General features: G+C 33.9%; 1 protein-coding gene across 1 annotated transcript in view; it reads right to left on the bottom strand.

Annotated features, from left to right (window-relative positions):
* The window catches only part of Best2 (bestrophin 2), a 478470-nt gene extending 456152 nt beyond the window's left edge, over positions 1-22318 (bottom strand). The window contains exon 1 of the mRNA XM_069829668.1: positions 22165-22318. Coding sequence (XP_069685769.1) covers positions 22165-22235 — 71 coding nt within the window. The 5' untranslated portion in view covers positions 22236-22318. The remainder of the gene's footprint in view (positions 1-22164) is intronic.
* Between the last annotated feature and the right edge of the window lie 3390 nt (positions 22319-25708).

The raw sequence follows: 25708 nt of genomic DNA, 5'->3' as shown, positions 1-25708 counted from the left end.
GATAGACGACATTAAGATGTATGGATCATATGCGAAGACAAAGAGGAAGGCAGAAAATAAGAAAGACTGAAGAATGCTGGGTTTGCAGTGAAAGATTTGCCCCAGGGCGGAATACTGAATGAATGGATGAGTGAATGAATGAATTAATTAATTAAACAACTTGTCAGCATTATCAAATCCTTATTTAAATGCAAGAACTAGATTTTAGCTCAATTTTGTACATTGAAGAGAACAAAAAATTCTTACATTGGTTGAGCTGAACACAGCTGAAAAACAACACAAGTAACATTTGTATATTTTCTGGCAAAATACTACATCTTTTGTCAGTTAATATTGCTTTATAAAATGGAAAACCATTAAGTTACAAAAAGGATGATCGAAATCCGTTTAAAACATTAATTTACACGCTCTACAAGCAGACATGGCAACACTGAAAAGACTTTCAGTAGATTCGAAAGAATAAACAAAATTGGCATAGGAATCGCTTAAACTGTTTTGGTTTTCGAGTTCATTGACGCTGTGAGTTAAATAACTTTCAAGAGAAACTTGAAGATTTCACTTGCCCTTAGGTATCCAGGATTGTTAGTGGAATGGGTGGCTTGGGTTTTTCAAATGTATGCCCTAGAGAACATTTTCTGTGATTTCCTTGTACTATATGGAAAACCCGGTTCAGTAGTCGTTACAGAAATATTGACGGAGTGAAAAAAAATGCGCAAGATATTAAAAAAATATGACAAATTTATTAAATATGAAAATATTACGAAATATGAAGTTAATTGGCATTAATTGCGTTTTACACTTGTGAAAAATCCTTGTACCCATACCGCAAGAGGAATAATATAGGATACGAAATTTTGTATTTTTCCCTTCTCTAGTCATCAGTGTAGCAAATTTGGCAGTTTTGGTTAAAAGAATATATAATAGAAATATAGTGTTAGGAACTGTTTGGATATTACATGATAAGTGACTGTGTTTACCAAAAATTGTTAAATCTGATTTGGATCTATTGTCTAATTACTTCTAAACTACAATTCCGGCTTATAAGACGTTTCAAAATTCATAAAAAGAGTAAATAAAATTATAGTGAAACAAAGTAAAAAATAAAACGTTTTCTTTGCACACATTCAATAATCAATTTATTATACATTGGCATAAGAATAGGCCTATGCTAACAGTCATCAAAATTTCGTTCAGCTTTCGGTTTTATTGCGTCGTCATTGTAGCCAACCTGGCTGACGGGTATGAGTCCGAAGGCTTGGTCACGTTTATTAAAGTTTTAACAGCTGATAATTACCAGCCTTCGTATTATAACACGAAGGCTTGGTCACATTTATTAAAGTTTTAATAGCTGAATATAAAAAATATATATATAATCGTCACTCTTCCAAGTTCTAGGATTTCTTAAACAACTGTCAAATAAAACAACTTCCTGATTTTTGGGAAGTAAAGAACAAAATACTAACGCTACAAAAAATATACTTACAGACTTTCTCGCCAATAAAGGTTTCCTTGCACTCCCATACATAACAATTATTTTCACATTATCTGAACTTAAAGACTTTACTGAATAGCTTATGGTAGGTAAAGGACGTATTTGTTACGTAGTATTTTTTTTTAGTTTATTTATAGACGCTTTCACATCTGTGGTCATATCGCTTGTTTATGATCTGTGGGTATAGGGTAAAGGTTGGTAACATTGAGATATGAGTAATATTGTGATACTTCTTTTTGAGAATTTATTACAATTTTACTGAGCGAAAGAAATATCGGTCTTTTGTATCAACGTATTCAGGGCATGTTCGTGAACAAGATTCTGCACAAAACCCGATCTTCCTCTCTCTCAGTAAAATTGTAATAAATTCTCAAAAAGAACTATCGCAATATTACTCGTATCACAATATTACCACCCTTTACCCTACCACTAGGCCTTTTTCTTTTTTACTATTGTTGAGTTCCTGTTTCTATTGAGTGTTGCAGAGATGGCTTGTGTTCATGTAACTGATTTTAGATTTTGATTAATGTTTATGATATTGGTGATTGAGGCGGTGATTAATCATGGTATGTAAAATTACAATCTGGAATTCTCCTTCGTGACTGAGGAAAACCACGAAAAACCCCAGTCAGATTGCCGACCACGGGGTTTGAACCGGGGGTCTACTGAATGCAAGTCTCAAAAGCTACCGTCTGAACCAACTTAATCGCTCATTCACTAAATTTTAATGTGGCAAATAAAACGGTTAAAAACAAAATAAGACCTACTTGTAGCTATGGAAACAAGACATGTGAACAGTTGAAATCGATTTAGATATCACCGATGTAGCATTTAATTTAAAGACATATTTATGTCATATTTTGTGTTATTTTGGGGTTATTATTAGATATAACTTTTTCATGTAGGCCTATAAGTTTCGCACGAGGACGTCTTTCGATTCCTTTACACTGTTAACCGGCAATTGTAGTAATTTCGTCATTTCCTATTCATATTTCTGTAAGCTTTGCCGTTTTGGAAACTTTGTAATAAAGGAAGCAGTCGAAATAAAAGTTGTAACATTGTCTCCAAGTTTCTTTCTTACTTCTCCTTTACCGGTAAGTTAAAAGTATATAAAATCATGTATACAATACTTGTCTAAAAGGACTTAACTCCTTTTGTGGTTTTATGACTCGTGCCTATAACTAAAGATCTCGTAAAGTAAAACGTCATTTCAGACACCAGTTTCATAAGAACTGCCATGTTGTCTCGTAGATAAAACTGTGTTGTTTATGGCTGGCGTTTTGTAAGCCTGTTAAACTTTTGTAAGTTTGTAATATTATCTATAGAATACTGAAGTTGTTATTATGTATTGTAAGTTTAAGGTAATCGTCGAATGTTAAATTAAAGTCACTTCAATTTTTATTGTACCCGAGTTTTTTAATGTACTTCAGTTCCACCCCTTCTACTAATGAAGTTCCAACTGTCCTCCACACAGAACCAAGGCCGCATATACTCGTAGTAAACAGTACTAAGTTAGTGAGTATAGTACGTTCCATAAAAATGTTCGCGTTTTCCAGTAACGAAAGAGCTTTCAATATTGAATCATATTTTCGCACTGGTACTGTCGTCCGTTTGCCTACGTCACATCACGGTTTCCCCCACCCACTTCTGCTCGCCCCTCTGTAAAGGCTAGTGGCTGGACTGTCTTAGCTCTTTTCTGAAAACATTAATTTCTGTTAGGAATTGGACGTCTACGTAATATTATAAAACTGTTTAAAATAATTTAAATAAAAAGGCCACGTTAAGTAATTAACTGTCACGTGATTTCCTTCTTTTCTACGATCCTGCGACATAACCACTTGGACGGACAGTAGATAGCATGTCTGAGTAATTTTATCTGTCCGGGTCGGGCAGAAGTGAAGATTGAATTTACAGTACGTAAGGTACTCTTTTATAGAGTAGGTACAGAATTATTTCAACATGAGTTACTAGTACGAAGGACGAAACTGGTAATTGGGGTTAGGTACAATAGTCTATAGTACGATAATATGCACATTAGAACTGAAGCCTGTATCGAAATGAACGGCCACCATTTTGAAAAATGTGTTTAAATATCCATATTATGATTATTTTTCAATTTAACTTCATTCTCTATATTGTACGCTAATGTGCTGTAGACAGTATAATATACACTGCATAATGAATACGTCCGCATGGATAACTCAGTTCGTGAGTAAAAACACTCATTGTTAATACTGTACTGTATTTTGATTAAAGAGAAACCTAATGAAAATTATCAAACTCAAAATCGAGATATTTCCTAGTTTACGTAAATGGATGAACTACTTTTCTTCCCTCCTATACCTAGTAAAGTGATTTGTTTGTATTTTACGCCAGTATCATCGAACTCTAGTCGTGGAAATGGGGTAGCAAACGGTGTTTCCGGTTCTCGACCGTTAATCCAAAGGTATAGCCAGGTTAATATTAGAAATGTTAGTAAAAATAAAATGATGTCCCTGTTCAACACAAGGGGTTAGTATCGATACTTAATACAAGACAGAAATATTCATGAAGCGATATTGAATGTCATGAATTCACCTACAGAATAGAAGGCGTGAGAAATTAGGTACTTCTTTAATTTTGCCCTAAATAATCTTATGTTTTGAATTTGATTTTTTATATCCATAGGGAGGCTATTAAAAATTTTTACTGACATATAACGCACTCCTTTTTGATAGCACGATAGACTTGCCGATGGAGTATGAAAGTCATTTTTGACGTGTATTTATGCTATGAACTGTTGAATTAGTTACAAAGTTTTCACGATTACATACGAGGAAGTTTATTAATGAAAAAAAATATATATATATATACTGACAAGCCATGGGTATTTTTTTAACCAATGGCGGGTACTTGACTTACGTCAATTACCCATATGAAGCCAGCTGTGTAGACCAATTTACTGACAGAGTCGTTGCCCAGGGTGCGACATAGGAGACTGGTCTACGCTACATCCACGATGAGATGACGGAGATTTTTTGGGATGTCACAAGGGTACAGGAGCTTCCAGGAGAAAATCCCTGTGGGCTTGCACAACGAGTTATAAATCGGGGGTACAACGGGGATCGATCCCGGTTGACAGGATTATAAGTCCAGCCATGGGTATTATTTGTAATTTTTCTTCAATCCTACAGGATTCTCTAGATTTGATACTTACTTACTGGTTTTTAAGGAACCCGGAGGTTCATTGCCGCCCTCACATAAGCCCGCCATTAGTCCCTATCCTGAGCAAGATTAATCCATTCTCGATAATCAAATCCCACCTCCCTCAAATCCATTTTAATATTATCTTCCCATCTACGTCTCGTCCTCCCTAAAGGTCTTTTTCCCTCCTGCATTCCAACTAGCACTCTATATGCATTTCTGGATTCGCCCATACGTGCTACATGCCCTGCCCATCTCAAACGTCTAGATTTAATATTCCTAATTATGTCAGGTGAAGAATACAATGCGTGCAGTTCTGCGTTGTGTAACTTTCTCCATTATCCTGTAACTTCATCCCTCTTAGCCCCAAATATTTTCCTAAGCACCTTATTCTCAAACACCCTTAACCTATGTTCCTCTCTCAGAGTGAGAGTCCAAGTTTCACAACCATACAGAACAACCGGTAATATAACTGTTTTATAAATTCTAACTTTCAGATTTTTTGACAGCAGACTGGATGATAAAAACTTCTCAACCGAATAATAACAGACATTTCCCATATTTATTCTGTGTTTAATTTCCTCCCGAGTGTCATTTATATTTGTTACTGTTGTTCCAAGATATTTGAACTTCTCCACCTCTTCAAAAGATAAATTTCCAATTTATATGTTTCCATTTCGTACAATATTCTCGTCACGAGACATAATCATATACTTTGTCTTTTCGGGATTTACTTCCAAACCTATCTCTTTACTTGCTTCTAGTAAAATTCCCTTTTTTTCCCTAATCGTTTGTGAATTTTCTCCTATCATATTCACGTCATCCGCACAGACAAGCAGCTGATGTAAACCGTTCAATTCCAAACCCTCTCTGTTATCCTGGACTTTCCTAATGGCATACTCTAGAGCAAAGTTAAAAAGTAAAGGTGATAGTGCATCTCCTTACTTTAGCCCACAGTGAATTGGAAACGCATCTGACAGAAACTGACCTATACGAATTCTGCTGTATGTTTCACTGAGACACATTTTAATTAACCGGTAATATAACTGTTTTATAAATACTAATTTTCAGATTTTTTGACAACAGACTAGATGAGAAAAGCTTCTCAACTGAATAATAACACACATTTCCCATATTTATTCTGTGTTTAATTTGCTCCCGATTGATATTTGTTACTGTTGCTCCAAGATATTTGAATTTTCCCACCTCTTCAAAAGATAAATTTCAAATTTCTATATGTCCATTTCGTACAATATTCTCGTCACGAGAGAGAATCATATACCCTAGATTTGACACCTACTATTATTCTAATTACTCTTTTTTATAGTACGAATATACTGTTACTATCTGTAGAATATTATTTCAGAACTCATTACCGAGTATGGTAAACGTTACGCTTTTCTGAAAACCACGTGGAGTATCAGTATCGTTATTTTTAGCTCGTTAGAAAGCAGGGAACGACAATTATCAATGTGTCCCGGTTTCTTGGTGGAAAAAAAAATACGGTAGGCTTAGAAAGTGTGTACAGAATGGTTTGCACTTATTTGACAGAGTCACGTTCATACACGAAGGCGCTTTGCCCCGTTCTACATCACAGAGATTCTGCCTTCCCTTCAACTCAGCTGTTCCCTAGCTTGCCGACGCGACCTGTCCCGAGTTCTTCCCACCGACTCGAACGGGGACAATGCAAACTCGTAACATACCAACGACCCAGACTCTTCCTACGGCGAGCAAAGGTGTGGCAGGGGTGACCAGCCTGCTCAAGATTTTCGATACTGACAATTTTGTCTCCTTCTGCCGCCTCCATTTTTCTGTTCGTTAATTCCAACATTGATCCAATAAGGATATGTGGCCGCTACAGTTCGCTTCATAAAGCCTACTTTTAATAAGTTAGGTTACTACTTTAAACATCAAATGCTCTAATTCCTTTTTGAAATGGTTATTGGAATTCTATTATTATTCATTCTGAACAAGCTTGCCAGACATTCCGATATTCTGAGTTTAATATCAGTAATGATGGTGACATTTTTATACATATTTTGTTCCAACTCGCCAGTCTTCTGCCCACATATACAGGGTGAACGGTAAGTAATGTCATTAATTTCAAGGTGTTATTCTTTGAGATATTTCTAACAAAAACATACCACACAATTTTGCTCGTTTTTTTACTCCTTTCCGTGAAATATATATATATATATATATATATATATATATATATATATATATATATATATATATAGTGTTGTATTGCATGTTTCCACGTATTCACATTTTTTTATGTTCTGGTGATATTTAACTTATTTTATATTTTTGTTTTCATATTTTCCGATAATGGTATATCTATAATGTGATAAGTTGAGCTATATATAATCATAATTTTCCTTACTGTGTGTAACTTAAAAATATTGTATTCGTTGTATGTTTAGTATTGCACTATTTTATTACTACTATTAGTAGTATTATTATTATTATTATTACTATTCTTATTTTTTATCATTATTATTATTTTATTATTATCAATAATTCTTATTTTTTATACTTTGTATGACTCATTTATTTTGACCTGCTGTTCACATTTTATTATGCTTTTTCCTTTCTTTCTGTATGTTATATATTATGTCTGATTTATACTTACTTGTTGTTTACATTTTATTCTTATTATCTTACTCAGTTTTGTGTGGAAAATTGTAGTGTACTTTGTAAATTTATAGTGTTTTTTGTAACGCAATTTTACTCCTGGTTGAATGTTAGAGAAGGCCGTATGGTCTTAACTCTGCCAGGTTAAATAAATTATTATTATTATTATTATTATTATTATTATTATTATTATTATTATTATCATCATCATTATTATTACAAACACGAGAATTTCACTTGAAACAAGTAAAGAAATACGTTTGGAAGTAAATCCCGAGAAGACAAAGTGTATGATTATTTCTCGTGACCAGAATATTGTACGAAATGGAAATATAAAAATTGGAAATTTATCCTTTGAAAAATTCAAATATCTTGGAGCAACAGTAACAAATATAAATGACACTCGGGAAGAAATTAAACACACAATAAATATGGAAATGCCTGTTATTATTCGGTTGAGAAACTTTTATAATCCAGTCTGTTGTCAAAAAATCTGAAAGTTAGAATTTATAAAACAGTTATATTACCGGTTGTTCTGTATGGTTGTGAAACTTGGACTCTCACTTTGAGAGAGGAACAGAGATTAAGAGTGTTTGAGAATACGGTTCTTAGGAAAATATTTGGGGCTAAGAGGGATGAAGTTACAGGAGAATGGAGAAAGTTACACAACACAGAACTGCACGCATTGTATTCTTCACCTGACATAATTAGGAACATTTAATCCAGACGTTTGAGATGGGCAGGGCATGTAGCACGTATGGGCGAATCCAGAAATGCATATATAGTGTTAGTTGGGAGGTCGGAGGGGAAAAAAACCTTTGGGGAGGCCGAGACGTAGATGGGAGTATAATATTAAAATGTATTTGAGGGAGATGGGGTATGATTATAGAGACTGGATTAATTTTGCTCAGGATAGAGACAAATGGCGGGCTTATGTGAGGGCGGCAATGAACCTCCGGGTTACTTAAAAGTTATTTGTAAGTATTATTATTATTATTATTACATTTCTACCTGTAAGATTGAGTTCAAGTTGAATATGCACCATTTTAGACCAAGACAACTGCCCCAACTCACATCTGCACACAGGACAGGTGATTACAAAACAATTACGGTGTTTTCAGTGAAATTACAAACAACGTGCAGGGCGTCATACGGCGTCGAGCATATGGTATGCTAGTATTACCGGATGGATCATTCACAGACTTTCACCACTCACATCAAGTGCAGCTCCTGAACTGTGGACTTCAAAATGCCACAAGATAAAAGTAAATCCGACACTTGTATACACGTAACAGCAAGACATTGTATCCTAACAGCCACAGTAGAGGAGGGGGAAACGTAATTTGTAAGCCCTATGCTATTTATTATTCACATCCATTTAAGAGTTATCACTTATCATTATGGGGGATGTTAATGAAATACCATAAAAAAAAAACCTCGACAAGTTAATTTGCCCAACTAGAATTTGAACCCGAGTCCGCTCGTTGGACGGTCAGGCATGCTAACCGCTACTCCACAGCTGTAGACGAAATATACACTACTGTTTTTAGATGTCTCCGAAGTATGAATTTATGACGTATGGACTTTCTAAATAAGACTGTAAAAATAGAGTTATAATAAGCAAACATAATGAACTAAAAAGCACTTTTAATTATAAAACAAAGGGAAATCGACTATACAGGGTTAGTTAAAAGTCCCGCACCACCTAAATAACTTTTGAAGCATACGGTTCAGTGATATGAAACTTGGTATGTGAGGATAACCATATACTAAGAACTCAATAATGGCATTACCGAATTTTTTCTACTTCCGGTTTAACCGGAAGTAACTCCAACTCTCTTATTTTAAATGGAACACCCAATATATACTTTTATTTTTGAATAGTGCTCATTAAGAGCTTTTCAAAAAGTACCCACACTTGATACTTCTGTACAAATTCAGTGTTGCTAAATAAAAATGGAAGTGGTGCAAGATATTCCTCAAGCCTGGTTAAATCATTCCTTAAATTGTTTCTATGATCGAGTGACTCATTGTAAAGCAGCTGAGGGCTACCAATTTGAACACATAATTTAGAAGGTGAGCTAGCTTTGTTTTGTTTTTGTTAAGGAAGGAGTATTTTATTATTTTAATATTCGATACACTTTTCTGTTTTCTTGACTTAGCAACACTGAATTTGTACAGAAGTATCGAGTGTGGGTACTTTTTGAAAAGTTTTTAATGAGCACTGTTCAAAAATAAAAATATATATTGGGTGTTCCATTTAAAATAAGAGAATTTGAGTTACTTCCGGTAACTTGAGTATCAATGAACCGTATGATTCAAAAGTTATTTAGGTGGTGCATTTATTATTTTAATATTCGATACACTTTTCTGTAGTAACACTGAATTTGTACAGAAGTATAAAGTGTGGGTAATTTTTGAAAAGCTCTTAGTGAGCACTCTTCAAAAATAAAATAATATATTGGGTGTTCCATTTAAAATAAACCGGAAGTAGAAAAAACTCGGTAATACCATTATTGAGTTCTTAGTATATGGTTATGCTCACATACCAAGTTTCCTGTCACAACCGTATGAATCAAAAGTTATTTAGGTGGTGCGGGACTTTTAACTAACCCTGTATATTTACATTGCTTGTTTTTGGTCTTCTATCCATTCCCCAAACGTTTCTCACATTTTAGTTAATACTATCTTTATCAGTATGGAACATTTTTTTCTCTGAGCGATAGCGGCCTACGAACCACAGTTTGACAAACGCTGCATAATATGATTACGTAACTTCACACGAGAAACTGTAGAACGTCCGACTTGAAAGCCTGTGAAAGGACGTCTCTTCGGTGGATGATTTTCACGGAACTTGTCCAAAGAATATCTGGCTGGTAGTCTGTTATCCGAAGGCTTCTTAACAAGAAGAGAGTGGGGAAGAAACTTTCAACTTCATGACGTACAAACAATTCTGACTTTTTTCTTTCATTATAAATGTAAGAACTGCTCCATTATCATTATGAAACCATTTTATTCACGCTCAACAAATACTGCAACCTTTATAGTTACAAAACACTATTAAAAAATCTCCGAAGCATAAAATTTGTTGACTGTAATTTCTCTTCGTAATATGTGGGACCCTTCACAAATTGGTTTGAAATTGTGAGCATCCACGCTAAAACGTACTCTTAAATTATACACGAACATGAAGGCAAAATACCATATTACAGCAAGTAAGGTGGCTCATTGGAAAAACAATACACTCAATGGATCGGCTGAATCCATAGTTAGGCCTACACAGAGTGGGTCATGTCTGCAGACTATTTACATACGGCCTAACCTTGGGCCATAAGCTTGAAAACGGTGGAACCAAAATGGTGTACTAATATCTCTTTTTCCGGTGTGTTTATCAGCTGTTTTGTTCATATTATTACGATTACAAATTTTTTTCGTGTTGTAGTGAGTATTTTAAAAATGTAGTCAAGTTCAGCGGGTATTTTATTTTTTACTAGCCGCACCCGTGCGCTCCGCTGCACCCATTACAAATAAATATAAAGTAATTACATAATTAAAATAGGACATTTGATCAGGGAACATTCGTGTTTGATAGAAGGATAAATCGTTTAATATGTTACTTAATTTAAGTTGTATTTAAATAATTAAAATGCTATAATTTTGGTCCAGAGACACTCATTTGGTGCAATGACAATTCCTTTAACATGTTTCTTAATGCAACCATAGTTTAATGAAGATTGACATCATTTAGATTTAATGTGTATACTTTATTTTACTTGTTATAGGTTTCCATTGAATTATGGTAATAACTTAATTTTAACCCTTGTTTTCTACGTATTCAGTAAATGGCGTTTGGCCCACTATGGTTCTGAAACCTTCAAATAACTTAAGTTATATTATATTATATTATATTATATTATATTATATTATATTATATTATATTATATTATATTATATTATATTATATTATATTATATTACATTACATTATATTGCATTATATTATATTATATTATATTATATTATATTATATTATATTATATTATATTGCATTATATTATATTGCATTATATTATATTATATTGCATTATATTATATTATATTATATAAAAAGTGTGTTGATAACGGATGTACTCGAATTAGAAAGTTTTTAATTTGCTGTGGGAGCTCTTGAATCTCAGGAGGAACAACTTTTACAACAGCGCAACATAATCTGCTTGGCTCATTACCCAATATTTTTGCATTGCATTTATTGCATATATAGTCTATTTTATGTATTTTAACACGATTCAATTGAGCATAGTTAAAATTTGAATTATACAATAATGGATTGCTAAGCTAACGTACTATTACTGCATACTAAATCAATACACTCTCGTTGTCCGTTAATTCTCTGAGATAAAAATGAATATGTTCATAAACATTATTATAAGAAATACAGGAAATGAATATACAGAAAAACCTATCAAGTTTTCTGTGCATAAGAAGCTATTTTAATCTTACCTGTCCTCAATTCACTCACAAGTTACTGTAATAACATTATAGCATTATGTCCATCCAGAGAAACTACACTTTCCAATGATGAAATAATAATTAATTATACAAATCGGTTAATTTAGCTTCCGATATTACTTCATACAAACACAGAAACATTGTCTGTAGGCTATGTTTCATAGCTTTCGATTGTTGTGTCCAAGGCCCCTTATAGACGAAGTCATTTGTTTTTTATTTCAATACACCGCCTTAGATGGCAGTTATTTTAATTTTAAAACTCATTTATCTCATTAAATATCAGTCCTATCAAAATTTTTCAAAGAATAAAACTTATCAGAAATCATTTTTGAAGAAACTTTTGTTATGTAACTTTTTCACAAAAATCAATAATAAGCGAGATATTTCGATTTATTTAATTCAGGCCTCCTTATAACCCCCCTTTTAAATAAAGTATTTTGAATGCCGTATAGCCTGAAATCTAAGTTACAACGAACTTAATTTATATTCTAATTTTCATCAAAATCCGTTCAGCCATTATCGCGTGAAAAGGTAACAAACGTACAGACAGACATACAAACATTTAAAAAAAATGATTTTCGGTTTCAGGGGGTTAATTATATATGTTAGGACCAATTATTTTTGGAAAATGGAAAATTACCAGAAAAATTTCGGCTACAGATTTATTATAAGTATAGATAAATAAGCTAATATTCTGTACGGCTCAATGTAGAATATGTCCATTGATATGATATAAAACAAGTTTTCGTTTTTCGTAGATTTCCTTTCACTTGGCTAGTGTACTATTCTAGCTTAATTAAAAGTCCTATGCTGTTTTGTACAAATTCATATATGGAGAGTGAAATTCACCTCTACATTAAGGAATATGATAACACGGGTAATTATTTAACCGAAGTATCCAGAAAGTACGTAATAAACGTTGTAGAAGAAATATTCCTAATTTAAGAATACTTAGTAGGCCTACGTTTATTTTATTCAAACTAAAATCCTATACACTTCATGTTAACAGAATTATTGTAAACCCTACAAAAATGAAGGAATTTTTTCGAAGGACAAACTTAAGTTCTTTTGGTTTTCAGGGAATTAAGTTTGTCCATTACTCGTATTTCACAAAATCGCTCGCTCTCTGCATTTTGTAGTAACGCTGTATTGTATTTCTTGTCCAATGAAAATGCCTTTTACGTAAAAAAAAAAAGAAAAGAAAACTCACCCCTGTCACTTCGTAGTAGCACCATATTTCATTTTTGGTCCAGGGACAATACAAGTCTTTTACGAAAAAAAAAACTCACCCCTGTTACTATGTAGCAGTATTCTATTGTATTTTTGGTCCAGGGAAAATACTAGTCTTTTACGAAAAAAATTCACCCCTGTTACTATGTAGCAGTGTTCTATTGTATTTTTGGCCCAGGGAAAATACAAGTCTTTTACGAAAAAAAAAACTCACCCCTGTTACTATGTAGCAGCATTCTATTGTATTTTTGGCCCAGGGAAAATACAAGTCTTTTACGAAAAAAACTCACCCCTGTTACTATGTAGCAGCATTCTATTGTATTTTTGGTCCAGGGAAAATACAAGTCTTTTACGAAAAAAACTCACCCCTGTTACTATGTAGCAGCATTTTATTGTATTTTTGGCCCAGGGAAAATACTAGTCTTTTACGAAAAAAATTCACCCCTGTTAGCATGTAGCAGTATTCTATTGTATTTTTGGCCCAGGGAAAATACAAGTCTTTTACGAAAAAAAAAAAACTCACCCCTGTTACTATGTAGCAGCATTCTATTGTATTTTTGGTCCAGGGAAAATACAAGTCTTTTACGAAAAAAACTCACCCCTGTTACTATGTAGCAGCATTCTATTGTATTTTTGGTCCATGGAAAATACAAATCTTTTACGAAAAAAAAACTCACCCCTGTTACTATGTAGCAGCATTCTATTGTATTTTTGGTCCATGGAAAATACAAGTCTTTTACGAAAAAAAAACTCACCCCTGTTACAATGTAGCAGTATTCTATTGTATTTTTGGTCCAGGGAAAATACAAGTCTTTACGAAAAAAATTCACTCCTGTTACTATGTAGCAGCATTCTACTGCATTTTTGGTTCAGGGAAAATACTAGTCTTTTACGAAAAAAATTCACCCCTGTTACTATGTAGCAGCATTCTATTGTATTTTTGGTCCAGGGAAAATACTAGTCTTTTACGAAAAAATAAAAACTCATTCCAGTCACTTCGTAGCAGCATTCTATTTTATTTTGGTCCAGGGAAAATACTCGCCTTTTACGTAAAAGAAATAACACTCACCCCTGTCACTTCATAGTAGCACTCCATTTTATTTTAAATCCAAGAAAAATAGAAGTCTTTTACGAAAAAAAAAAAAATCACCCCTCTAATTCGTAGTAGCATCCTATAGTATCTTTACTCGCCTTTCACGTAAAACGAGAAAACTCACCCCTGCCACTTCGTCGTAGCACTCTACTGCATTTTCAGTCCAAGAAAATAGACGTCTTTTACGAAAAAAAAAAAAAAAACTCACCCCCGTTACTTCGTAGTAGTAACCTATAGTATTTTCAGTCCAAGAAAAATAATAGTCTTAACGAAAACAATCATTCCTGCCACTTCGTAGCATTTTCCCTGGACCGAAAATACAATACGGCGTTGCTACAAAGTGGTGGTAATGTGCTGAACATTTAATACCGATAGAAGAGGAAAGAATAACATCCTACAGAAACTTCAATGTATCGTATAACCTTCAACTACAACATTCATCTTACGGCTTTCCAGAATTTGAAACTAGGTTCTATATCCTGTAGTACGCATATCCGGTTATTTTAATATGGCGCCCGTTATGATATGACAAGATCGCATAAACTAGGTGACGATGAAACGGTAATACTTCCAGCTGCCAAGCCTCATCTTGAATTGTCCAGAATTCGAAGCAAATATCTCGGTGTGAAGAGCCGATGATCTCGCCATTTTAGCCGTGATATCGTTGCAAGCCCGTCTCAGTAAATTCAATTCCATGCTGACCACGTTCCATTCCGAACACACAATCCGCTGCAATCCTTTCACACAATCCCTACGTAACGTCTGATTTTCACATTCATTTACATTTCCACACCATTTACACAAACCTCACGTGACGCAGAAATTCAACAATGTCCTACATCGCACATGAGCATTAAATGCCACTGAATGTGAAGACAAGAGATTTTAGAACAGAGATAATATAAAACCCTTGCCAACATAACGAACAATATAACTTAATAAATTTATTATTATTATTATTATTATGATTATTATTATTATTATTATTATTATTACTATTGTTATTATACTCTCACTTTGAGAGAGGAACATAGGTTAAGGGTGTTTGAGAATAAGGTGTTTAGGAAAATATTTGGGGCTAAGAGAGATGAAGTTACAGGAGAATGGAGAAAGTTACACAACACAGAACTGCACGCGTTGTATTCTTCACCTGACATAATTAGGAACATTAAATCCAGACTTTCAGATGGGCAGGGCATGTAGCACGTATGGGCGAATCCAGAAATGCATAAAGAGTGTTAGTTGGGAGGCCGGAGGGAAAAAGACCTTTAGGGAGACCGAGACGTAGGTGGGAGGTTAATATCAAAATGGATTTGAGGGAGGTGGGATATGATGATAGAGAATGGATTAATCTTGCTCAGGATGGGGACCAATGGCGGGCTTATGTGAGGGCGGCAATGAACCTCCGGGTTCCTTAAAAGCCAGTGAGTAAGTATTATTATTATTATTATGATTGTTATTATTATTATTATTATTATTATTATTATTACTATTATAACCTTTGCCAATATAGCGAACAATAATAAATTTATTATTATTATTATTATTATTATTACTATTATTATTATTTTTAATAACCTTTGCCAATATAACGAATAATAAATTTATTATTATTATTATTATTATTATTATAAATAAAATAAATATTTATAAAATATTATAAATAAATAAATAAAATAAATTATTATTACTATAATAATAATAACAATAATTATTATTATTACTATTATTATTATTATTGTTTTAAGATCAAAATGTAACTTTCAAGCTCGATGCGAATTTCGTATTCATTTTTTTTTTTGCAACAATGAAACGAGTGTTCAGTTTAGGAAAAAAACGCTAGACAGCGTCGGTTACGTATTTGGTACAATTAACGTTATTGTAAATTCTTGTAAATGGACCCTAACAGATTACCTATGCACGATTTGCGGCTAAATGTCGATCAAGATAATTCGAAGACTTACTAATTAGGGGAGTCAACTCCAAGTTTCACAATTTCCACGGACTATTATGCGCCGCTTCGATAAACCGGCTGATTTCTCTTCTCAAGTTTGAAGGCTTCACAGGCCAATTAATACAGCTACGAAGCTGAGGACGTTCAAAACTTTACACCTCAGCGAAAGGATTAGGGTGAATAAGAGGCGTCAAGGCATCACTGTTAATAATTTCTATGTCTTCTTTAAACCGGGAATGTAAAAAAAAAAGTAAACCATGATATCGTCTTCGAATAAATCCTGCTAGCGGAATGAAAACGTTCAAAAAGAAATAAAGACAGAACAACAGTTGCTCTGATCCGAGTGAATGGAACTTGAAGACTTCAGAAGCCGTTGTACAAGCAAGCCGTGGCGAGAACAGAACCATTTACTGTGAACAGAACGCAGCCGGGTCTGCTTCCAGCTCTCGAGATCCGGGTTCAGATGCAGGGGAACTCGGCACGGCGTGTCTCATGGACGGAGCGCGTCTCCTCCTTCATCTGTCATCATTATACAATTTTTGTACCAGTCTAGCACAACAATTTTAGTGGCGCAGAAAGCAATGGAAGAATATTACACTTCATCACAGCATCTACTCAATTAGAGGCGGTTTATATTTTAAGAAGCCTCGGGGAAAAATCATGTATTGGGCCCTTGAGGAGAAGAAATATTTAATTTTTCAGCTAATTTAGTAATTTACATACAATGTAACAGAACACTATGGGCAGGATTTATAGTTACATCATTTTCTTTCTCTCTCTCACAGTTTTTACATGTTTCGTTTAAAATTTTTATCTACACGTTAACAGAATCTTCAAGGATTGCAACCTGTATATCGTAAATAAATTATGTAAATATTAATTTTGAAAATAATTATTCTCCTCGTGGTATCGTAGCAAAGATTGTTAAATATAACTCTTGACGCTAGACACACATTATCAACAAAAATATTAGGCTATCTAGCCGGTTACACATTTTGACGACTCATAATACACTTTCAGAATTTGTAGGTTCACACACTTTCAATACTAATGAAAACATTCATAATTTTAATACAAGACATAAATCACATCTTAATCTGTCCTCTGTAAGTCTTGGCTATTATAAAAAATGTGTTCACTACTCACGTAGGCCTATTACAGTCTTCAATGCACTGCCTAATTATCTTGAAGCTTTGAAGGGCCATGAGAAAAAGTTTCGAACAGAATTAACCAAATTTCTACATACTCATACCTTCTACACAATAATTGAGAAATTGTTTATGCTTGTAAATTGAATAATCTATATATATATATATATATATATATATATATATATATTGTACAATTTTGTATAGATCAACTAAAATATGCTTGTAAATTGAATTAATCTGTTTACTATGCATTACATATTTTTATATAGCTTAACTGATGAACTGTACATTTGGCTGCAGAAGAAATGCCGATACGAAATTATATCGTTTTCCGAGGACTTTAGCAAACATGGCGAGGTGGAAAGCTATTTTTCTGAGATTAGTTTTTAAAAGCATATAAATATGACTTTTATAACATGTTCAAGTTATTATTTAATATGAATTGATTTTAAATTATGTATATACTTTTATTTTACAACATTAATAAGATTACTACACGAAAATGGTGAAACTGCAGTTTATATGGTATTCCACAGCCTTCCTTATTATCCACGGTGGTTGTCATTGTTACAATCGATATATACGGCCAGTTACGTTTCATATTGTATTAACAAAAGAAGTATCATTTTATTATAGATATAAAATAGGGCCTAATTGTATTATAAATACAGATACGTAACTGAAAATTGAATTTATTTGAAATATTTAACTACACTTTTCTTCTTTGCATGGAATAAAACTCTTTAAAAAATTCAGGCCAGTTCAGATGTATTTGTATAATTATTATTTCATACATTCAGCGAAATCCTCGTAACACGATAATATTTCAAATCGATAGCGACTTCGACTCGGTATTCTTTTACAGCCCCGTGTACCTATATGCTGTAAATTGAAGTAATCTGTATGGTATGTACCAATATTATCAATTTTTGTATCTCAACTGACTAAATCTTTTATGCTTTTCAATTGAACTAATTTACTTGCTATGTATTATATTTTTGTGCGAGATCGTGCGTATTTGCTTGTTTTCCGCACAGAACCAATACGCGGTAAGTGTGAAATACCACATTCAGTATTCCCAACGTAACACACATAACAATTTCCCTCTTCTTACCGCTTAAGCGCGACATTCATTTTACTGCTTTAGGCTTCTAACATATTATTTTTAGAGACGTTTAACATAGTAATAATTATAAATTGGAAACTTACCACTGCAATTTCACCTAAATTGCAATGTTAATTATTGTTTTTAAATATTTGCAAAAATTAAGTAAAGTCTACTACTCCACGAAACTTATTGCATTCCTCATACAAGTAACATTAAGGAAGCCGTGAAAAAATCAACAAGATTCCAGATGCCGATGTTATTACTGCAATATGTTATACAAATAATATTGTTAAAATATTAAAATGAAAAATAAATCATTACATGACCTTACCGTTTATTTTAAGTTCGCATTTATAGACTGGGGGAAAAAAAAGACAGACGTAGGCCTATATCACGGCCTGCTGGAGTATAGTAAACATAGAAAACATTTTATAGCAACAATGTTGAAGAAAGATATTTTGGTTTTCCGAAGTTGCCGTCATTAAACAGAAATCAACATGGAGATTTCATTGCAACTAATTAGAAATTCGTCTTTCAGGTATGTAATAAACGATCTTCGCACAAAATAATGTACTATACACGAGCGGTATGTTTGTTTTCATGTTCTCGGAAATTAAAAAAGCTCAACTACGTTTCGCTTTTTCAATCTTTTCCTCGACCATGAAAACGTCAACATACCGCTCTTGTAACGTATATTACTATTGTAGCTGAACTGATCAATAATTGTTTAGGTTTGTAAATTAAATTACCTAATTTGCTATGTACTGTATATTTTTAGTAGAGCCACCAACGTAACTCAGTCGGCAGACTCACTGGCCTGCTGATCCGGAGCTGCGCTCGGGCTTGGGTTAGATCCCCGTTTGGGCTGATTACCTGGTTGGATTTTTTCCGAGGTTTTCCCCAACCATAAAGCAAATGCCTGGTAATCTATGGCGAATCCTCGACCTCACTTCATCTCTCCAAAAAAAATTGTAATCTTGTAAAATTTTGACTTGTTTCACATGTCAAAGCTTGAATGCTAATTTAAGATTTATGGAATACAATAAATTCCTAGAGCCTTCCTCAATTTTAAAACCATGAGCCGCTACTGATTTTTAGCACAATTCTTTCTTCATCCACTATTTCTAGTACAGCTTCATTTCTTATTCTGTCTGTCCATTTCACACGCTCCATTCTTCTCCATATCCACATTTCAAACACTTCTAATCGTATCTCTTCACTTCGTCGTAATACTCATGCTTCTGTCCCATATAATTCCACACAAAGCACTTCACTCGAAAATTCCAGATATTCCAATTTTAGCGATACATTTGCAACTAATTTTTGAAGTTGACAATTTTACACAGTTACACCTTTATAAGCGATAATCAGCTTATTTGGAGGCGTTATGGGTTTTATAACGTAATTGTTTTTAATTTGATCACCTATTTCTTTAGAAAGAGACTACTTTTTTTATGAACAGACTACATCGACTGTCACTATTTTTCACCATTTCTTTTATAAAGATGAATATTATTGCAAAAATATTATCTGTGGGATTTTCTGGCATTGTCAGCGTTGTCGTATTCCCTTCTCGTGCCTTAAAATACAAGAAAATTTTCAACTAAACCGCGAAAATCATCCTTATCGGAATGGAACAAGTTTCCTTCCTATGTAATAATTTGTTTTTTGTTCTTTTTTTTTTTTTTTTTGCAACAAGGCGGTAAATTTTAATTTTATTGCAAAGTCTAAATATACCGGACTTTAATTTCAAATTTCCCCAGTGTAAATAACTATTTATTTCAATTAAATTTAATTTATACAAAAAAACAAGTCAATACACATATCGAGAGGGACGTTTAAAATCTGTATTAATTACATTTTACGTTTCACCCTCTAATCCCTCCTTTACCCTTTGAAATTTCAAATAGCACCCCCATTTTCCGATACTTAAATTTGAAATAGTATTAAACATCTCATTCATTTGTTCTCACATCTCTTGTTTTCTATCGTCGCCTGGCAACCTGGATTGTTGTTAGCTTGTTACTGTCAGTTGGTTGTAGGATGAAAACAGCTTATTTTTGATAATTTCCTAAATTCAAATTTCCAATTTAAATTTTTTAAAGAATAATACACAACCATAATATTCCTTTATATTAGTAGTTTGTGTTACTAGCTGAAATAACCTGTAATTTTATTCTCTTGAGCCCTAATCAATAATAACAACAATCCAGGTTGCCAAGCGACGATAGAAAACAAAATATATGTGAGAACAAATGAATGATATGTAAAAACAATTGAATACTCTTTCAAAATTAAGTACTATAATATAGGTTATGACAGTTGAAATTTGAAAGGGAGTGAGGTTGACGGGATGAAACCTAAAATGCAATTAACACCGGTCTTAAACTTCCTCATTAATATAAATTGACGTGAGTTTTGTTTAAAATAAATTTAATTTAAATAAATTACGTTTAGATTGGGAAATTTTAAATGAAAGCCAGGTATAATCATCTCTGACTTTATTACGCATACAACGTCTTTTATATTGCGTTCTCTTTCCGTTATTTAGGAGACTTTTTCGTGTCGTATTTTCATATTTTTAATGTTATTTTTGTCCGCATTTTTATTTTAACGTCATTCTTACAAGTTTTGAATTGATTTCCAAGCACTTAGACTCATTTATGATGATTTAACATACAATTTCTTCTATGTACAGGGTTCAGTGTGCGCCCCTAGACGATCCCCTTCCTTGTTCACTTCACGGAAGATCCGCTTATGTTCCCACGAAAACATCACTATTAAATATCTGGGCAGTTTGCATCACTCGGGAAGAATTCAGTCGACATCTGGATTTAAGCAAGAACCTTAAAGTTCACACACATTCATTTCCACTACTACAGGCTTGTTGAAAGCGTAAGGACACAGAATTGCTTGCACGGGGCACAACGGATTTAGTTCCTTACCTCGAAAAAAAAATTGAAAGGCAATTAATGGATACAAGAAGTAAACGACCTTTACAGCTCGCAATGTCTTCAAAATAGTAGCTACAAAGATGACACACACAATATCTACAAAGATAACGGCTGGAAATAACTCCAAACATAACAACAGTTTATGTGAGTCAATGCAGACAGGTTTGCTTCTTTGCAGAAACCTCAACGAAATGAACTACATTCTCGGAGCGAGCTGTTATTTCTCTGACAAACGACAGTCGAATAGCGTCGCTGAGATCGCTCTGTTGCAACAACGCCAGATTTCCCGAAATATAGTAATTGTTGTACAGCAAGATTATCAGATAAGTATAATATTGCGAAAACAAAGACAATCACTTCTATTCTTTAATGATTTTAAAGCAGAAATTAAAGATAATGGCATACACTGATATACATTATTCTTAAGAATCTGGAGTGGGTACAGATGCAACACAAATCTTTACGTTTCCACGCAGCCAGGACCACATTCTCGGAGTCATTTGTTATTTCTGCGACAATCGAATAACGTCGCTGTAATCGCATTGCTGCTGAAGACGTAAGAATTTCCTAATTGTTGTAACGCAAGCTTATTACATACGAAAAGAAATATTATAAAAGCAGGAGAAAATTAATAAATCACGATGAAAATCGATTTTACACAACACCTAATATGTAATAAAATCGCTGTTTTATAACACCCTGAAAAAAATGTTAAATTATTATTAAGAAATCGCGGTTTTCACTCAATCAGATGGCACTGCGATGATATTTTGGCACTTCCAACAGCTGTTAAGTGGCGAGGTCTCCGGTTCAAGCCCCTGGCAAGTAGACACTGAAGTGTTTTATGTACTTACTTGCACAGTATCCTCCAAAAACATCCGAAACTGCTACAGTTCGCTACTTCGGCAGAGTATGAGATGGTCATGTCTACACTGTATCACTCACTGCACCACGCACAACTGTGACTGGTAACCCGCCAGTGCAGCCAACTAGGACGACGATACCAGCGCTCTCTGGTGGATTACGGCTCTACTAGAGCTCTTACCTTGCCATGCACCACCCGACCTTGTGGCTGCAGCAGTAACAGGTGCTAGGCTAAAACATTTAAGGGACATTTAAAAATTATAAGTCCGTCAAGTTCATTCGACCATAATAGGGTCATGAGGGGGGGATTGTGAATGAATTCAACTTAAATATATCCAGCTTTACATACAGAGGGAGAGGGGGGGGGGAGATAAGAATGTGAAACAGAAATTACAGCTTTTGACACTATCAATCATAATTTACTTCTAAACAAATTACATATTACTGGAGTAACAAAGATAATTTTTAAATTATTTCCATTAAAGTTTAGTAATAGAAGGTGACCAAACTTTGTATCTCATCTTACTTACTTACAAATGGCTTTCAAGGAACCAACAGGTTCATTGCCGCCCTCACATAAGCCCGCCATCGGCCCCTATCCTGCGCAAGATTAATCCAATCTCTATCATCATATCCCACCTCCCTCAAATCCATTTTAATATTATCCTACCATCTACGTCTCGGCCTCCCTAAAGATCTTTTTCCCTCCGGCCTCCCAACTAACACTCTATATGCATTTCTGGATTCGCCCATACGTGCTGCATGCCCTGCCCATCTCAAACGTCTCGATTTAATGTTCCTAATTACGTCAGGTGAAGAATACAATGCGTGCAGTTCTGTGTTGTGTAACTTTCTCCATTCTCCTGTAACTTCATTCCTCTTAGCCCCAAATATTTTCCTAAAAACCTTATTCTCAAACACTCTTAATCTCTGTTCCTCTCTCAAAGTGAGAGTCCAAGCTTCACAGCCATACAGAACAACCGGTAATATATCTGCTTTATAAATTCTAACTTTCAGATTTTTTGACAGCAGACTGGATGATAAAAGCTTTTCAACCGAATAATAACAGGCATTTCCCATATTTATTCTGCGTTTAATTTCCTCCCGAGTATCATTTATATTTGTTACTGTTGCTCCAAGGTATTTGAATTTTTCCACCTCTTCGAAGGATAAATCTCCAATTTTTATATTTCCATTTCGTACAATATTCTCGTCATGAGACATAATCATATACTTTGTCTTTTCGGTATTTACTTCCAAACCTACTTCAAGTAAAATTTCCATGTTTTCCCTAATCGTTTGTGGATTTTCTCCTAACATATTCACGTCATCCGCATAGACAAGCAGCTGATGTAACCCGTTCAATTCCAAACCCTCTCTGTTATCCTGGACTTTCCTAATGGCATACTCTAGAGCAAAGTTAAAAAGTAAAGGTGATAGTGCATCTCCCTGCTTTAGCCCACAGTGAATTGGAAACGCATCTGACAGAAACTGACCTATATGGACTCTGCTGTAAGTTTCACCGACATACATTTTAATTAATCGAACTAGTTTCTTGGGAATACCAAATTCAATAAGAATATCATATAAAACTTCTCTCTTAACCGAGTCATAGGCCTTTTTGAAATCTATGAATAACTGATGCATTGTATTTAATTATAGAAAATAATACAATACCGTACTCATTGTGAGCGAATTTCTGGAATGTATGACGCAATACACAAAGAAATTAATATAGGCCATTCGTTATCTCGTGAAACCAAATGCATGCGTGAGCCGTGGCTCGTAATAAGAACTTTATGGTGGGGGTAAGTGAGCTAGCTAGCTGCAAGTGGGAGCGTAGCGAGGAAGGGAAGCTTCCCAGTCCACCTTCTTCTTCCCCTTACGCGCAGGTAGGTTTCACGAGATTACGAATGGCCTATAACTTAGATTCGTGTACTTGGCTTTGTTTCTCGAGGGTGGACACGAGATGGATAATTACTCCTAGGTACTCACTGGACCGTTGAGCTCCCCAGAGGTCCATCTGCAATGACTGTTCCTGTGCGTTGTGTGGCCTGGGTTGCATTAGTGAATCCAATGCTGACAGGAGGACCATCCTGCCTCAGTCCTATCAGAGTCAGTTCCTTTTCCAACACGAGTACCTGATAATCACAAAATTATTAAATTCTGAGCCGGGCCTTATATTTGTTACAGTTGTTTATTACTGAGTATGCAAATTTCTGAACTCCTGTTCAGTATTAAAATTGTCATCAATCTGTAAAATTGCAAAACTCTCTCTCTCTCTGTCTGTCTGTCTCTATCTCTATCTCTATATCTTTATAATTCTATATCTCTACTTCTCTCTTTCTATCTGTCTATATCTCTACATCTCTATCTCTCTAGCTCTCTATATCTATCTATATTTCTATCTCTCTCTATCTCTATCTATATCTCTCTATATCTTTATAACTCTATATCTCTATCTCTCTATATCTCTATCTCTCTATCTCTCTATATCTCTATAACTCTATCTTTCTATCTCTGTCTATCTACATCTCTATATATTTATAGCTCTATATCTCTATCTCTCTAGCTCTCTATATCTCTATATCTATCTTTCTATCTCTATCTACATCTCTATATCCTTATAACTCTATATCTCTATATCTCTCTATCTCTCTATATCTCTTTCTATCTCTATCTATATCTCTCTATATCTCTATACCTTTATAACTCTATATCTCTATCTCTCTATCTCTATCTCTCTATATCTCTATATTTCTATCTTTCTATCTCTATCTATATCGCTCTATATCTCTCTATATCTTTATAACTCTATATCTCTATCTCTCTAGCTCTCAATATCTCTCTATCTCTCTATACCTTTATATCTCTATCTTTCTATCTCTGTCTATCTATATCTCTATATATTTATAACTCTATATCTCTAACTCTCTAGCTCTCTATATCTCTATATCTATCTTTCTATCTCTATATCTTTATGACTCTATATCTCTATATCTCTCTATCTCTCTATATCTCTTTCTATCTCTATCTAGATCTCTCTATATCTCTATACCTTTATAACTCTATATCTCTATCTCTCTAGCTCTCTATCTCTCTATCTCTATATTTATCACTCTATATCTCTCTATATCTCTATATCTTTATAACTCTATATCTCTATCTCTCTAGCTCTCAATATCTCTCTATCTCTCTATACCTTTATATCTCTATCTTTCTATCTCTGTCTATCTATATCTCTATATATTTATAACTCTATATCTCTATCTCTCTAGCTCTCTATACCTCTCTATATCTCTATATCTATCTTTCTATCTCTATCTATATCTCTCTATATCTTTATAACTCTATCTCTATATCTCTATCGTTCTATCTCTATCTATATCTATCTATATCTCTCTATATCTCTATCTCTCTAGCTCTCTATATCTCTCTATATCTCTATCTCTCTATGTCTCTATCTCTCTATATCTCTATCTTTCTATCTCTATCTTTCTATCTCTATCTATCTATATCGCTTTATATCTCTAT

Source organism: Periplaneta americana, chromosome 1, assembly GCF_040183065.1.
Source record: "Periplaneta americana isolate PAMFEO1 chromosome 1, P.americana_PAMFEO1_priV1, whole genome shotgun sequence".
Lineage (NCBI taxonomy): Eukaryota > Metazoa > Arthropoda > Insecta > Blattodea > Blattidae > Periplaneta > Periplaneta americana.
Note: the sequence above shows the minus strand (reverse complement) of the source record. Positions and strands in the feature narration are given on the sequence as shown.